An 18,510-nucleotide genomic window follows, 5' to 3' on the forward strand; every position below is an offset into this window, starting at 1 on the left:
CTTTTGATGTGTTCCCTTTTCTTTCTATGCATATGTTAGTATCATACTTTTAAAATTATTGACAAAGGCCGGGTGTGGTGGCTTACGCCTGTAATCCCAGCACATTGGGAGGCCAAGGTGGGCAGATCACCTGAGGTCAAGAGTTCGAGACTGGCGTGGCCAACATGGTGAAATCTTGTCTTTACTAAAAGCATAAAAATTAGCTGGGTGTGGTGGCGAACACCTATAGTTCCAGCTACTTAGGAGGCTGAGGCAGCAGATTTGCTTGAACCCGGGAGGCAGAGGTTTCAGAGAACTGAGATCTTACCATTATAACTCCAGACTGGGTGACAGAGTGAGACTCCATCTCAAAATAAAATAAAGTAAAATAATTGCAAGGCTCTGACATTTGGTAAGACTAGTTTTTTTTTTTCAGTGCTTTCTTTTCCCCTAGATATTCCTTAAACTGTTCTGCTTACTTAACTTTCCTCATTATATTTTTGTTAGAATGATGTTAAATTTATTGAATATCTTATGAAGTATAAATATCCTTATGATGTTGAATCTTTTTATCCAAGAACATAGCATGTATTTAAAGCTACTTAAGTCATATTTTGGGCCTCTTAGAAGCATTTTCAGGTTTTCTGCATATATACCTTGCTCATTGCAAACAATTATTCCTAGGTATGCAGTTAATTTTTTTGGTTATTGTTTCCACCTGGAGTCTTTCTCTCCATTATGACTCTTAATATGAAAGCAATAAATTTGATTGTTAATTTTGTATACCACTATCTTACTATATTTTCTTTTGTTTATAGTAAATTTTAGTCTTTTTCTGTGGGGTTTCCAAGTATATAACCATACTATCTGAAAATAGAGACAGTTTTACCCATCATTCCATCTCTTTTACTTTTATTTTTCTTATCTAATTGCATTGGTTAGTACTTCTAAAATAATGCAAAGTAATATGGCCTTTTATTTGTATCTTTGTTTCCGACATTAGTGCATATGCTTCTAGCATTGTCTCATTAAACATAATTTAAAAATTGGACTGGAATAGATAGATTTTTGGAATATTCATCTATTCAATATATAAATTTATTTTCACACATAAAATTTATTTTGTTAAAGTCTAAGTTGGATACTGAATTTAACCGATAGCCCTTTGTCACCTATGAGGATAATAAACTGTTTTTTCTTCCCTGGATATATTAATATGATGAATTGTATTAACAGATTCAATTTCTTCCATATTTTCCTGGAATAAATGCCACTTATGTTAAACTGTTTTATAATGTGCTACTAGATTCTGTTTACTAATGCTTATTTAGATATGCACATTTGTCTTTGTAAGAGACATGCATTTGCAGTGTTCTTTTTTGGGGTAATATATGTTTTGCTACCAATGTTATATTTGCTTTAGAAACATAAATAAGGGATCTCTCCTTCTTTTTGTATTCTGTGGCCCAGTTTATGTACAATCAAAATAATATATGCTTTAAAGTTTTCATAAAATCTCCCTATAAAATTATGTAAACCTGGTGCTATTTCACATAATATCTCTTAGATAACGTTCTTTGTATTCTTGTCTACAGTAGTTATCTGTTTAGAATTTCTATCTCTTTTGGAGTGATTTGGAAAATTATATTTTCTTAGAATATTATGAAATTCAATCAGATTTTCACATTTATTTGCGAAGACTAATCTTTTAAATTCACATTTATTTTCACATTTACTTTCAAAGACTCATAAGTCCTTTAATTTCCTCTTTATCTGTGGCTCTTTTTTGTTATTCCTTAACTGTCATTCTGGTCTATTCCTGATTATGTTAGTAAATAGTTTAGTTGCCCCTTTCTCCCACAAAGAAGTATAGCTGTTGGATTTACTTATTTTTTTTTTCCTGGGTTTTAATCAGTAAATTATGCTTCTTTATTAATGCCTTCTTCCTGTATTCCTTAAATTTCTTTTTTTTGCATTTCCTTACTTCATACTTGGATGTTTAATTTATTTATTTGTATTCTTTTCTGTTTTTTAAGAATACAGATATTTTTGGTTAACAGTTTCCCCCTGAACACTGCTTTAGTTTTATTACATGTATTTTGGCATGTAGTTTATTAAAGTATTTTAATTTTATTTTTATATTATCATTTTATCTTTATTTTTGTCATATCAATGAATTCAAATTGAACCATTGAGTTTGAACCATAACTTTTAAAGGAATAATTTAAAATTTCCAGATGGTAAGGGTGTTTTTCTCCCTAACTTTATTGCACTTTTAATAAAAGAATATATTTTTATTATTGCTACTTTTTAGAATTTATTGAGGTTTTCTTTGTGGCTTAATAAGGTTAATTGTTATTAATGTTTCAGGATCCTTAAGAAGAAAGTATATGTGTTCTAAAGTTTGGAATTATAGCTATATATAATTAAGCTCTATCTTGTTAACTGTATTATTTAGATCTTCTATATAATTATTTATCTTTTATTTATGTTATCTGTTTGAGTTAAAGCAGCTAATTAAAGTGTTCTTATCATACTTTCTGTCTATAGGTCATATACGTTCCAAATTCTGTTTTATTGCGTATTGATGCTAGTTTTTGGCTACATCGATGATCATAATGGTTTAACTTTTATTATGAATAATACAATTTAACATACTCCTTTTTGGCTCATTCACTTCTTGCCCTGATTTAAACCTGATTTGATATAAAGATCATTATTCTTCTTTTTTGTTTTCATTTATATTTGCCCACCTTTTATATTCAAAGTTTTTGAATTACTTTGATTTAGGTGTATGTTTTGTGTATGACACAGAATTATATTTTTCTTTTGCTTTGAGTTCCAATCTTTTAATGAGTTTGGTCCATTTACAGGGGCAATACCTTGTCTTGGTTCTGCTATAGTATTTTAGGTTATTATTTTTTATCTTTGTGATTTGTAGTTACTTCCTTATATGGTCTCTTTCTTTTACTCTGTGTGTTTGTATGCATTTCTTGTAATATTTAAGGAAGTATTTTATTGTTTCTATACTGTATACTCTCCAGCGTTTACATAATACTTAAGTTAGTGTTTATCAGTTTCGTAATATGAACAATGATGAGATTATTTCTTTCTTTTACTCATATTTTCTAATATTTTTCTTAATAGTACTTTTAATCTGAAACATATACTAATTCCTGTGAGTCCATTTGCAGCTTAAAATGATATTTTCTGTTTTTCAAATACCACAATGAGGAAATCAGCATCTTCTCCCAATTTTTTTTAGCAATCTTTTCACATAGTCAAGTGTGTAATATTTACATTTTGTTTTGTCATTCTAATCTATTTATTTTAGACCTAGTCCTTCAGCTAAAGTTATTTTGTGTTCACCACTAACTAGTCCATTTTTCAGTGTGTGTTTTTTTTTTTTTCAGTTGTTTTTCTATTTGGCTGAGGTTCACTCTCTTAATTTCAAGAATGCTTCATAAGAAGTATCTATTGAGGCCAAGTGTGATGGCTCACACCTATAATCACAGCACTTTGAGAGGTGAAGCAGGAGAATTGTTTGAGGCTAGGAGTTTGAGACAAGCCTGGGCAACATAGTGAGACCTTGTCTCTATAAACAACAACAAAAAAATTAGCTAGGCATGCTGGGGCACGCCTGTAGTCCTAGACACTTGGGAGGCTGAGATAGTAGGATCACTTGAGCCCATCAGTTCCAGGTTGCAATGAGCTGTGATCTCACCACTACACTCCAGCCTGGGTGACAGAGTGATACCCTGTCTCAAAAATATCTGTACAGAGTTATTTGTTAACTTTATATTTGAATGATAGTTTGTCTGTAATCTCTTTGGGCCACAGTTTCTTCTCTGGATGTTTTTAGGGAAGTCCAAGGCCAGTGTGTATTTTAGAATTGACTGGTCAGAATGTGTGTGTGTGTGTGTGTGTGTGTGTGTGTGTGTGTCTGTCTGTCTGTGTGTGTGTGTAGTTATTTTAAATATTTAAAAATTTAAAAACTTCTAACGCAGTTGTTTTCAAATTTTATTATGTAAACAAAACAATCTGTGATTAAATAAGTTTCTGTGATTCTGGGACCAACATAAGTAACTGAGTGTCTTGTGTATAGGTCATCTCATATACTTGGATAAAGTATAAAATATTATTCTACAATCTCCAAGACAAAGCATCTGTCGAACTTATTTCCCGTCAAATGTTTTCGCAAAGACATTATTACAGGGATAGTACTTGAGTCGTAAACTTTTAAAAGTACATTTTGTGCGTTCCAAAAGTCAGTACATTAATAGGGATCTTACTTAGCATTGAATCTTTTCCCACTATTTAGTTCTGTTCTTTATTGAATTCCATTTTATTCATTTTGTTTCTGTTTTTTACTCTTAACAAATTTTTAAGTGTTTAGTATGGTATTGTTAACTCTAAGCACATAGCAAATCTCTAGAATTTTTTCATGTTGCATGACAGAACTCTATACAAATTGCATAGCAAATCACCATGTTCTCATTTTCCCAGTCTCTGGCAAGCACCATTCTATTTTATGTTTCTATGAGTTTGACTACTTTAAAGACCTCATAAAAGGGGAAGAATTCTGGATTTGTCCTTCTGTAACCAGTGTTTTTCATTTATAGAAATGTCAAGACATACATATTGTAGCATATGACAGCATTTCCTTCTTTTTTTATGGCTCAGTAATATTCCATTGTATGTATCTATCATTCCCTTACGTATGTATCTATTCATGGAGATTTAGGTTGTTTCTACCTCTTGGATATTGTGAATAATGCTGCAATGAACATGGGAGTGCAAATATCCTTTCAATATCCTGATTTTAGTTCCTTTGGACATATAAGGGATTGCAGGATAGTGTGGTAGTTTTATTTCTAATTTCTTAAGAACTTTCATACTGTTTTCTGTAGTGACTACACCGTTTTACATTTCTGTGAACAGTGTACCAGGATTCCAATCTTTGTACATCCTCAACAATACTTGAGATTTTCTGTGTGTGTGTGTGTGTGTGTGTGTGTGTGTTTTCTTTTTTCTACTTTTATTTTAGAATCGGGGTACATGTGCAGGTTTGTTACAAAGGCATATTGCAGAATGCTGAGGTTTTGGATATAGTAGAACCCATCACCCAGGTAAGCACAGTACCCAAGATAAAGTTTTTCAGCTCCTATCTTCCTCTCTGTATGCTACCTCTAATAATTCACACTGTCTATTTTTCCTATCTTTGTGTCCATGTGTGCCCAGTGTTTAGCTTCCACTTATAAGTGAGAACGTGTGGTATTTGGTTTTCTGTTTCTGCATTAGTTTGCTTAAGATAATGGCCTCCAGCTGCATCTGTGTTGCTGTAAAATACATGATTTTGTTCTTTTTTTCATGGCTGCATAGTGCTGCATAATGTATATTTACTACATTTTCTTCATCCTGTCTACTGATGATGGGCACCTGGGTTCATTCTGTTTTTTTGCTATTCTGAATAGCACTGTAATGGGCATATGGGTGCATGTGCCCTTTCGGTAGAATGATTTATTTTCTTCTAGGAATATACCCAGTAATAGGGTTGCTGAGTCAAATGGTTGTTCAACTGTTAGTTTTGTGAGAAATCTCCGCAGTGGCTGGACTAATTTTCATTCCCACCAATAATGTATAAGTGTTCCGTTTTCTCCTCAGCCTCACCAAAATCTGTTGTTTTTTGACTTAACAAAAATTTTTCTGACTGGTGTGAGATGGTATCTCACTGTGATTTTGATTTGCATTTCTCTGATGATTAGTGATCATGAGCATTTCTTCATTTTTGTTGGTGACTTGTATGTCTTCTTTTGAGAAGTGTCTGTTCATGTCATTTGCCAAATTTTTATTGGGTATATTCATTTTTTGCTTGATGATTTAAGGTTCCTTATAGATTCTGGATATTAAAGTTTTTTTGAGTGCATAGTTTGTGAATATTTTCTCCCAATCTGTAGGTTGTCTTCTTGATCTGTTTGTATTCTTGATAGTTTCTCTTGCTGTGCAGAAGAAGCTCTTTAGTTTAATTAGGTCCTATTTAACAATATTTATCAATGTATTCTAATACAGTTGCTGTATTAGAGTTCTCTAGAGGGGCAGAACTAATAGGATATATGTATATATGAAGGGGAGTTTATTAAGGAGTATTGTCTCACACAATGACAAGATGAAGTCCCACAGTAGGCCATCTGCAAGCTGAGGAGCAAGGAAGCCAGTCCTAGTCCTGAAACCTCAAAAGTAGGGAAGCCAGGTCAGGGCCAAAATGGCCAACTGAAAACAGTGGCATTCAGAAGCATCCATAAAAAAACAAAACAAAACAAAACCACCATAATAAGCATGTGAACCCTTCACAGACAACCAAGGTATCCAGGTTATCTGATCAAAATAGTCTAGAAGGCTGGTGTGACCCATGGAGAGAAGGAAAAGCAGTGTGATGTGGCAGCCCACCTGAAGGGGAGTACCCCATCCCCCGAGCCTGGCCAAGGGAGGCAGTAAAACGTGCTACCCAGCTGGGGAAACTGCTTTTTTCACAGAACTGTGCAGCCCATAGATAGGAATATCCTACTTGCAAAACCACGCCACCAAGGTCTAGCATCCCCACCCTGGAATGTGCAGATTCTAGCCTACCTAACTCCTGGGAGAGGGGTGACCAGCACTGGCTGCCGCTGCTGCCTGCTGTCTAAGCCTATTGAGCTCCTCCAGGGAGGGAGCAGCAACTAACAATGGAGGTTGCAGTTGCCTAAAGTGCTAAGCTTCTTGGGTGGGGGAAGGGCAGCACCCATTTCTATAGCTCTAGGCTGCACTTGGAGCCAGGGAGGCTAGACTATTTGGTCCCAAGACTTGTCCCCACAGCCCAACACACTGGCTGTGGTAGTCTGCAGCCAGAGGGCCTCTTCAGGCCTAACGTTGATGCATCCTTTCTCAGTGGGTGGTGCTTCCCTGCAGGATCTCCAATAACTCCAGCCAGAGGCTCAGGGATAGAATTTGGATTTACCTAGGCCTATGCCCCTAGCTGGAGGGGTGGCCGCAGTCTCAGCAGACCAGCAGACTTAGCCTCTCCTGATAGTTTTTAGGGATCTGGGAAGCCCAGATGAGTGGGTTTCCCCCTAGTAAAACAATACCTCGCCCCCAAGGGACAAAGTGCTTCATTAAATGGGCCCTCCTTCCTGTGCCACCCAACTGGATGAGACCCTCCAACAGGGGTTGTCAGACACCTTATACAAGTGTGATTCTACTGACATCAGGTTGGTATGCTTGAAGTCAGAGGTCCCAGAAGAAGCAGAAGGCACCCACTTTTGCTGCTCTCCAGCCTCCTCAAGTGACATCTCAAGGCATGAAAGCCAGTCAGCTGAATAAGGCCTGAAGTGGACCCCCAGCAAACTGCAGAAGCCCTGCAGAAGAGTGACCTGAAAGAAAAACAAACAAGCATAAAGTGATAACAGCATCAACAACAACAATAAATGCACCCAGAAAAATCCCATCCAAGGGTTAGCAGCTTGAAAGACCAAAAGTAGACTAACTCATGAAGATGAGAAAGAATTAACAGCAAAACAAAACAAAAATGCTGAAAACCCAAAAGGCCAGTGTGCTTCTTCTCCTCTAAATGATCACAACATCTCTCCATCAAGGGCGCAGAACTGGATGGAGGATCAGATGGATGAATTGACAGAAGTAGGATTCAGAAAATGGGTAATACAAAACTATCATGAGCTACAGGAGCTTGTTCTAACCCAATGCAAAGAAGTTAAGAACATTGATAAGAGGTTAGAGGAATGGCTAACTAGAACAACCAGTTTAGAGAGGAAGATGAAGGACCTGATGGAGCTGAAAAACGCAGCATGAGAACTTTGTGTAGCATATATAAGTATCAACAATGGAACTGATCAAGCAGAAGAAAAGATAACAGAGTTTGAAGATGACCTTCTAAAATAAGACAGGCAGACAAGAATAGAGAAAAGGAATGAAAAGGAATTAACAAAGCCTCCAAGAGATATGGGACTTCATAAAAATACCTACTCTACGATTGATTGGAGTACCGGAAGGAGATGGGGAAAATGGAAACAAGCTGAAAAACACACTTTAGGATATTATCCAGAACTTCCCCAACCTAACAAGACAGACCAACATACGAATTCAGAAATACAGAGAACACCATTAAGATACTTCAAGAAAAGATCAACCCCAAGACACATAATCACCAGACTCTTGAAGGTTCAAATGAAGGAAAAGCTGTTCAAGGCAGCCAGAGAGTAAGGCCAAGTTGCCTGCAGAGGGAAGCCCATTAGACTAACAGTGGACCTCTCAGCAGAGACTCTACAAGCCAGAAGAGATTAGGAGCTAATATTCAACATGCTTGAATAAAAGAATTTTCAACCCAAGATTTCATACCGAGTCCAACTAAGCTTCATAAGTAAAGGAGAAATAAAATCCTTTCCAGACAAGCAAATGCTGAGGGATTTTGTTCCCACCAAGCCTGCCGTGCAAGAGCTCCTAAAAGAAACACTAAATATGGAAAGGAAAAACGAGTAACAACCACTGCAAAAACACACCAAAATATAAAGACCAATGACACTACAAAGAAAAAAACAAACAAACAAAAACAAACCACATCAACTAGTGTGCAAAATAACCAAATAGCATCATGTTGACAGGACCAAATTCACGTATAACAATACTAACCTTACATGTAAGTGGGCTAAATGCTCCAGTGAAAAGATACAAATTGGCAAATTGGATAAGGAGTCAAGACCCATCAGTGTTCTGTGTTTAGGAGACCCATCTTATGTGCAAAGACACACACAGACTTTATATAAAGAGAGGGAGGAAAATTTGCCAAGCAAATGGAAAGCAAAAATAAAAGCAGGGGTTGCAATCCTAGTCTCTGACCAAAGAGACTTCAAACCCATAAAGATAAAAAAAAGACAAAGAAGGACATTACATAATGGTAAAGGGAACAATTCAACAAAAACAGGTAACTATTCTGAACATATATGCACACAATACAGGAGCACCCATATTCATAAAACAAGTTCTTACAGACCTACAAAGAGACTTAGATTTCCACACAATAATAGTGCGAGACTTTAACACCCCACTGACAGTGTAAGACATATCAATGAGATAGAAAATTAACAAAGATATTCAGGACTTGAACTCAGCTATGGATCAAGTGGACCTAGTAGACGTGTACAAAACTCTATACCCCAAATCAACAGAATATACATTTATCTCAGTGCCACATGGCACTTATTCTAAAAGCGACCACAAAATTGGAAGTAAAACACTTCTCAGTAAATGCAAAAGAACGGAGATCACAACAGTCTCTCAGACCACGGTGCAAACAAGTTAGAACTCAGGATTAAGAAACTCACTCAAAACCACAAAATTTCATGGAAATTGAACAACTTGCTCCTGAATGACTCTTGGGTAAAAAATGAAATTAAGACAGAAATCAAGAAGCTCTTTGAAACCAATGAGAACAAAGAGACAATGTACCAGAATCTCTCGGATGTGGCTAAAGCAGTGCTAAGAGGGAAATTTATAGAACTAAATGCCCACATCAGAAAGCTAGAAGGTTCTCAAATTGACAGGCTAAAATCACAATTAAAATAACTAGTGAAGCAAGAACAAACAAATTCAAAAGCTAGCAGAAGACAAGAAATAATTAAGATCAAGGAAGAATTGCAGGAGATAGAGACACAAAAAACCCTCCAAAAAATCAACAAATCCAGGAGCTGTTTGGTTTTTTTTTTGAAAAAGTTAATAAAATAGACCACTAGCTAGATAAAAAAGAAGAGAGAAGAAACAGATACAATAAAAATTGATAAAGGGAGTATTACCACTGACCTCACAGAAATACAAACTACCATCAGAATACTGTAAACACCTCTACAAAAATAAACAAGAAGTTGAATCGCTTAATAGACTAATAACAAGTTACTCATTTGAGGCAGTAATTAATAGCCTACCAACCAAAGAAATCCTGGGGCCAGACCGATTCACAGCTGAATTGTACCAGAAATACAAAGAGGAGCTTGTACCATTCCTTCTGAAACTATTCCAAACAACTTTAAAGGAGGGACTCCTCCCTAACTCATTTAAGCCAGTATCATCCTGATGCCAAAACTGGGAAGACACACAATACAAAAAGAAAATTTCAGGGCCATGTCCCTGATGAAAATTGATGCGGAAGTCCTCAATAAAATACTGGCAGACCAAATTCAGCAGCACATCAAAAAACTTACCCACCATAATGAAGCCAGCTTAATCCCTGGAATGCAAGGCAGGTTTAACATATGCATATCAGTAAACATAAGCCATCACATAAACAAAAGCAAAGACAAAAACCACATGATTATCTCAATAGATGCAGAAAAGGCTTTTGATAAACTTCAACATTTCTTCATGTTAAAACTCCCAAAATCTTGGAACATATCTCAAAGTAGTAAGAGCTATTTATGACAAACCGACAATCAATATCATATTAAATGGGCAAAAGCTGGAAGCATTCCCTTTGAAAACCAGTACAAGACAAGGATACCCTCTCCCACCACTCCCATTCAATGTAGTATTGGAAGTTCTAGCCAAGGCAGTCAGATAAGAGAAAGAAATAAAGAGTATTCAAACAGGAAGAGAGGAAGTCAATTTTTTTTTTTGTAGTCAATATGATTTTATGTTTAGAAAACACCATGATCTCAGCCCCAAAACTTCTTGAACTGATAAGCAAATTCTCAGGATACAAAATCAATGTGCAAAAATCACAAACATTCCTTTGCACTAACAATAGGCAAGCAGAGAGCCAAATCATGAATGAACTCCCATTCCCAATCACTGCAAAGAGAAGAAAATACCTAGGAGTACAGCTAACAAGGGATATCAAGGACCTCTTCATGGAGAACTATAAATCATTGTTCAAGGAAATAAGAGGGGACATAAACAAATGGAAAACCATTCCATCCCCATGCATAGGAAGAATCAGTATGTGAAAGTGGTCATACCGCCCAAAGTAATGTATAGATTCAGTGCTCTTCCCTTCAAGCTACTATTGACTTTTTTTACAGAATTAGAAAAAAACTATTTTAAGTATTGTATAGAATCAAAGATGACCCTGTACAGCCAAGAGAATCCTAAGCAAAAACAATAAAGCTGGAGAGATTGTGCTCTCTGACTTCAAACTATACTACCAGGTTACAGTAACAAAAACAGCATGATACCAGTACCAAAACAAACATACAGACTAATGGAGTAGAACAGAGACCTCAGAAATAATACCACGCACATCTACAACCATCTGATCTTCAACAAACCTGCCAAAAACAAACAGTAGGGAATGGATCTCCTATTCAGTAGAAGAAAACCTAGGCAATACCATTTGGGACATAGGCCTGGGAAAAGACTTAAGGACAAAAATGCCAAAAGGAACTGCAACAAAAGTTGAATTTGACAAGTGGGGTAACCATTTGATATGCCTTCTGAAGTCTGACAGTAATTTTCTCTGGGGATTGGGACTGGGGCTGTGGTGATGGAGGTGTGGGGATGAAGTCTCTTGCTTTACTAGATAAGCCTTAATGTAGTATTTGATTTTGTAACTCTGGATGTATTGCTTTGACTGAAAACATTAAAAGTACTTAAATTAAAAAGAAACTAGTATGCTATTATCACTTGATATGTGGCAGATGTTATTAATAAGAGGACAGGGAAATAAGCAAGAATTATATTAAGGAGTTGTTATGGCAAAGTATCTGAAGCATGGATTTTTGACTAAGTTTCAGTCCTGGCTCATGGATGTATTTGTTTGGCTTTGGCAATGCTCAGATTTTCATCTGTAAAACAGGGATAATAATAGTATCCACTATACGTCGCTGTTAGGAAGACTATACGTAATATCCCATATAAAATTGTTAGCATAATGTCTGGCCTATTTTAAATATAATAAATATTTCTTATTTTTATTCAGTATTATTAATTTTAGAATAAATTTGGCTTCAAGAAACAAAGGCTCCAATTTTACTGTAGGTGTTAACAAGCTTTGTGACTCAGAATAGATAATTTCAATTGCCAACACCATTGTTTCTCTTTTCAAAAGAGGTTATAATTCCATCTGCTCTTGTAACTTTAGAATCAATTGCAAAAGTTAATGAAGTCTTTAAGAATAAAAACTTTTGCAATAATCCTGGGGGAGGAAATGTGGACTCTGCAGCTGATAAAGCTCTTACATGTAAGTATTCAGGGTAGAACCTTCCATAGGCTTGCTTCTGAAATACAGGTTCATAGTCCCTTTTCTGAAATTTTAGAGCCAGATGTATTTAGAAATCCAGAATTTTCTGGTTGTAGGAAGACAGTATGGTGTAGCTGCCATTTTATAATGCAATATCTCCAGTGACATCTGAGAAAGTACCCATAATCAAATACATTGATGTTTTTATATTAGAAAATATTAATTCACAAGTATTAAGTAGGCTTTAAGAAGTCATTGTTAAATATATATCATTCCAGGTCAGATATTTCTGCCCAAATTAGTTCAAGTCAGATCAGGTTTTGCCATCAAGTAGATTTTTAAAAAATTTTGCATTTTCTGTGCTTTTTTGTATTTTGGAGTTGTATTGAGCATTTGAGGATCTGTACAGCCATCCCATATACTTTTGGGATTTTTTTCTCATACACTTTTGGAAGGGTCACCTCTTTGGTACATGGTTCTGAAATGAGAATATTATATTTACCAGTAATGATGAAACAGCCATTTTAGTGCCAGGCATTTGAGGCTGCAAAAAAAATATGATAAAAATACTTGGGTGAATTATTTTTGAATTTTAAAAAATAATTAAAATCTTTTAATCTTTTATCTGTTGGGGTGAAGCTTATGGTTATTTTTATTCTTGTTCTCCTAAAGGAAAAAGAGCCTGTGGATTTCTCAGTCAAATCTCAAGTGGATAGAGAATTTCAGTTCTTTGACCACAGTCTGATGGAATCCATTGAACTGGGTGATCCCAAAGTTCATGAATTCTTTAGGTTACTTACTCTCTGCCACACTGTAATGTCAGAAGAGAATAGTGCAGGTAAGTGAAAAGTATGTCAGAGTGGTGAACCTTGTTTATGTTTAAATTGAAGCTGATACTAAGTTTGAAGGATTTAAAAATTAAGCATTTGAGCAGTAAGACTTGTTTTTTGTTTTTGTATTTTAAAACAGAAACTTACATTAAATTTGTAGTATTTTCAAGTTAAAGGTAGAACATAATTTATATCCCATATGGTTTTTAAAAATGTGGAGAGATTTAAATGAAAAAGAAGAGAAATAAGGACAGTGGAAAGGCGAGGACCCAAATATGCTAGTCAAAGAGGATGACATCGTTCTATGATTGAGCACCATGTTTGCCTGTGAGCTTCTGGGTAGCCAGGATAAATAGTGAAATACAGTTGAGTCACACATTTCTCATTATTGGTGTGCACATCTAGTAGATGCAGATGACCTTCAGGCATATGCTTAGAATGAATTTCCCCAGTAACAGAGATAAATTGATGTTGATTTTAAAATAGTCTTATTTAGCCTCCACTATGAGCAAGTCATCACACTTGTGAGATGGTTGTTTGGAACTCAGCATTCATAGGATAGAACAAAACTAGCTGGGCCACTTAACATTTTGAAGCTGTGAGGCAGATATATAATGGTATAGGGAACCGTCTTCTCGCCCCAGTTGAACCATATCTATTCCATTTATATTTTTCTCTCAGCCCACTAGTTCTTCCTATAAGGTCTTTTGTTCTTTCTGAAATCTGTTTAATTTTATATCTCAAATTTACTTCTTGAAATCTGTTAAATATATTGCATGTGCTGTTTTTGATACTTCTAATATCTAACTTTTTTCCAAATCTTACTCTGCATTGTTTCTGTTGGTTCTCAGGCCTTATTTGTTGTTTCAGTACTTTTCACTGTGAGTTGACCATTTTAGTTTGAACTTAATTTTTAGGAATGTTTTGGGTCCAGTTGGTTCCCTCGGAAAGGATTTACATTGCTTCAGTGTTCTAATGTAGGAACATTTTAAAGTTTCAACTTGATTTCTTTCAGGCCACCGAGATATTGTGAATTCAGGATGCAAGTTTACATGAGAGTCAGTGTTTGGTCATAAATTCAGCAGATATTTTTTTCCCTTCCACTGTAAGGAGGGTTCTAGTTAGCAAGTTTTATTGGAAGCCCTCTTCAACTGGGCATGAATTTCAAATTTACCCTTATATTGAGAATAGTCTTTGGGGGACCCAGTTTTAAGAGGCCATATTTCATTGGACTTCTCACCTTGGACAGGTTCTGAGCTCTGCCTTTTTAAATTTAAGCCCAGAGGCAATGAAAACCAACAATCAAATTCTCCAGGTTCAGAAAATGCCCTCAAGGCAAATGCTGGCTAATGAGCTGCTTTAATCCCCTAGGTGTTCTTTTTCTCAGTCTATGACCTGAACAGTTCTTGCTTTCTTTGCCAATTCATGGATATATTTAAGAATATTAAAATGGTTGTATAGTTGTTTATAGCAGCTGATATTGGTCCTGACACCCAGTCTACCTTGTTACCAGATGTAGAACTTGACTATATTATTTAATGGGTAGATCAAGTAATTGCTTTAAGTTTTTTACCTGTTGTGAATTTCAAAAATTCATTAATGCCAATTGTTTCAAGTGAAACAATACAATACAAAAATTTATAAAGGTGAATCTAATGGTAGCTTCCCTGAACTCCAGTCTCACCCCTATAGAGGTAACCAGTGGTAACATCTGGTGTGTAAGATTTCACCCTCTCCTCTGGCTTGTAAATGTATACATATATTCAAGAATATATGCAGATATTTAGGTGATTTGTTTCTTTTTAACAAAAAGAAATCATAGTGTAGCCATTAATATGCATCTTGTTTACTTAACAATTGATCCTGGACATCACTATAAATTAGGAAATATGAGTCTAGCTCTGCCTAATTAATAGTTTTTAAACATTAAACTAATTAAATTTTCTAATTAATTTTTACATATAAATTTGATTTAATTTTATATAAGGGCTTACTTTATATATGCTGTTTTTAAAACTCTATATGTATATACATATATATATATATACATATAACTTACTCTTTTTATCTCCTCTCCCTTCTTACCCCCATTCTAACATACACATAATATCAGGTAACAAGTATTGATATCCTGGTTTGATTTCTTATATTTCAAGGGATTTCTTGTATACATCCTCATAAAATGGTCATTAGCAGCAGACTGAAATAGAATTTGGATTATCTCTCCATCACTCTTTAGCTGTATGATCTCATCAAATTCATGTAACTTTTTTCAGTTATAGGTTTCACTAGTATAAAATGGAAATAACAAATTTAATAATCTCTACCTCAAAGGCTGCCATGAGGATTATGTGAGTTAATTATATATTAAAATGTTTTAGTTTATGAAACATTCATGGCACATCTCTAGTTACTGAAAATATAAAAGTTTGGTCTCTAATCTAAGAAACTGAACACAGTGAAGAGGCAGACTTGGAAATGGATGTTTTCTTATAAGATGAAGGGCTATAGTAGTGATTTACATAGGGTCTTGTGGTGTCCCAGAGGACAGATACGTGATTCAACTGTTGGTGAGTAGAAAAGGTCTGAGGACAGGAAAGATTTTTAAATCTGATGCTTGAATCGGGTGTTAAATAATGAGTTGCGGTTGGCATTGGAACTCTGTGGGTTAACTATTATTGTCAGTATTGATAAACTTGTTTCTTTTCCTTTTAGGAGAGCTAATTTACCAAGTTCAATCACCTGATGAAGGGGCTCTAGTGACTGCTGCTAGAAATTTTGGGTTCATTTTTAAATCCCGGACCCCAGAGACCATAACAATAGAAGAACTGGGAACACCAGTTACTTATCAATTACTTGCCATTCTGGATTTCAACAATACCAGAAAAAGGATGTCTGTCATAGGTATGATTGGTAGCTGAGACTATTTTTGATCTTTTCATAGTGTTGCGGTTATGCTTTTCAAGGATTATTTCACTTTTGGCTACATGCTGAGAGTTGTGATAGTTTTGAAACTTTATGTATGAACTGTTATGTTGCACAACCTACCCTCAGTACTGTAGTGATATATAACTAACACTTAGCAAGTGCTCATTATGTGCCCAGCACTGTTCTAAATGCTCTATGTGAGTATGCCTAATAATATCAATAAAAATACAAAAAAAAATTAAAAACGTCAAAAATGCTCTGATGAATTAAATTTTTTAGTTGTCCCAACAATCCTAATAAGATAGGAACTATTATATTTATACCCATTAACAGATAATGAAACTAAAACACAGAAAGGTTTAGTATCTTGTCCAAGATCACATAGTTTGAAGTAGAATAGCCAGGATTCAAACCTGGGAAGTTGACTGACTGCATAGTCCATTCACTTAATCACTACACAATAGTGGCTCAGGGTGAGTTTCTAAATTGCTTGGCAGATGATAGTTGTTGTGAATATCATCATTAGCCTCATTTATTTCCTCTGTCGACCTCCACTGCTGGAGAGGAGCACCTAATATTGTATTTAGCACCAAAACAAATCTATGCTTTCCTGACTCAATGTTCAGTGCTGTGTCAATATCCCTCTCATTTATATTTAGTATCTTTTTCCATTTTCAAAATATATATTTTAAACCTTGGCCATTTCAACACTGCCACCATCTTCTTTACTCTCGAAAGCTAAATTCATCTCCTATTTCTCTAAGAAAATAAAGGCCCTCAGGAATGCACACCACTATCTCTTTTTCCCATCCCCACCTTCATCCCTAAACTATATCTTCAATAATTTACTCTCCTGCATCAGAAAGCAGTTGCTCTTGTTCCTTTTCAAAGCTGAAGGTTTTTCCAGTCCCACTCCTTATCTCTCCTTGCTTGTTCCCTTCTTGCTTGTGCCTTCAATTTTTCCTTTACTGGCTCCTTCCTTCAGTGCACAACTCTATTATCCTCCTGTTTCCTTAAAGATATTGTTCATATTTTGGTGTCCACTGATTTTGCCACCATATATTTCTGCTTTTCATCACAGATTAATTTCTCAGGTCAGCTTTTGCTTCTTGCCTTTCTTACTCTTTTCAGCCCATTAGGGTTAAGTTTCTGCTTTCACTACTCAAGAAGGATTGCTTTCTCAGAGGTTTCCATTCGCCTTTTAACTTCCCAGTGCCAGTGGCTTTTCCTTATTAATCTGTTCATCTATCCATTTTTTTAAACTTAGTAACATTTGAGACTGTTGACCCTGTTTTCTTGACACTCCTATTTTGGCCTCTGTAAACTTTCTGGCCCCCAATTCTCTTCTTGTCCCATTGTTTTCTTTCTCAAGCTCCTTTGCTGACTGCTTTCCTTTATCCCATTCTTCAGTATTGGTGTCCGGTGTCCTTTTCTCTTCTCAGTTCCTGTGTTCTTCTTGGATGATCTTGACCACATACGTGGTGGTAGCTATTGGTTATATTCTGTGACCTTCTTACACAGCTCTTTAGCTTCAATCTCTTGCTAGAGTCCAAACACTTTTTCAGCCTTCTGTTATGTTCTGTCATTTGATTGTGCTATAGTTATCTAGTTTTATGTCAAATATGGAAGTTTCTTTCTCACAACTATTGTTCTTTCTATAATCTGTATTAAAATTCACAGTTACCTTTCATTGTATGCTTGTCCATGAACTTTATAAGGAATTCTTTTACTGAGTTGTTGCAACTGCATGTAACATGCATGTCCCATTTAAGACAAGAGAAAATTAAACTCAAAGATTTTAAGTAACTTGCCAAATATTGTCACACAGCTGTAACGCAGCTCATCACACAGCTGGTAAGAGGCAGATCAAATATGTGAACCCAGGTGTGTCTTTTTCCAAAGTCTGGTCTTTTAAGCCCTATTGTAGATCACTCACTCTTTTCCATAGCTTTTGTGCCCCTGGGCTAATAGTTCTCAAACTTTAGTTCCCATCAACATTACCAGGAGGACTTGTTACAACAGCGATTGCCAGGCCCCAGCCTCTAGTTTCTGATTTAGCTGGTCTGAGGTGAGGCCCACCAATTTGCATTTCTAACAAGCTTGTAGGTGATGCTGAAGTCACTGATGTCAGGGAACCACAGTTTGGGGACCACTTCTCTAGACTAATAGATCCTCAAATACTATCTATTATTTTCCCCACAGATGTTTGAGACACGTCTCTAACCCATTTCCTTCTCTTCTACTCTCAGGCCTTAACATCTTTAGAATCCTCTGTTGCCATGCTGTTTTTAAGTCTCTTCTGAGAGCCATCAGAATGATACTTATTAAAATAGCCTCATAAACCCTTTTTCTTTTTTTGAGACAGAGTCTCGTTCTGTTGACAGGTGCTAGGCTGGAGTGCAGTAGCAGTCTCGGCTCACTGCAACCTCCGCCTCCCGTGATCAAGCAAACCACGCCCAGCTAATTTTTTTTGTATTTTTAAGTAGAGACGGGGTTTCATTATGTTGGCCAGGATGGTCTCGATCTCTTGACCTAGTGACCCGCCCGTGTCGGCCT

General features: G+C 35.9%; 1 protein-coding gene across 9 annotated transcripts in view; it reads left to right on the forward strand.

Moving 5' to 3' along the window:
• ATP8B4 (ATPase phospholipid transporting 8B4 (putative)) overlaps positions 1 to 18,510 on the forward strand; it is a 302,163-nt gene that overhangs the window by 155,308 nt on the left and 128,345 nt on the right. For all 9 annotated transcript variants that reach the window (XR_012516263.1, XM_074393624.1, XM_074393622.1 and 6 more), the window contains 2 exons: positions 12,869 to 13,034; positions 15,742 to 15,930. Coding sequence is in view for 8 of the 9 variants with exons in the window: in XM_074393624.1 (XP_074249725.1) it covers positions 12,869 to 13,034; positions 15,742 to 15,930 (355 nt within the window). In the remaining variant the exon portion in view is untranslated. The remainder of the gene's footprint in view (positions 1 to 12,868; positions 13,035 to 15,741; positions 15,931 to 18,510) is intronic.

Source organism: Saimiri boliviensis, chromosome 2 (genome assembly GCF_048565385.1).
Source record: "Saimiri boliviensis isolate mSaiBol1 chromosome 2, mSaiBol1.pri, whole genome shotgun sequence".
NCBI classification, from domain to species: Eukaryota; Metazoa; Chordata; class Mammalia; order Primates; family Cebidae; genus Saimiri; species Saimiri boliviensis.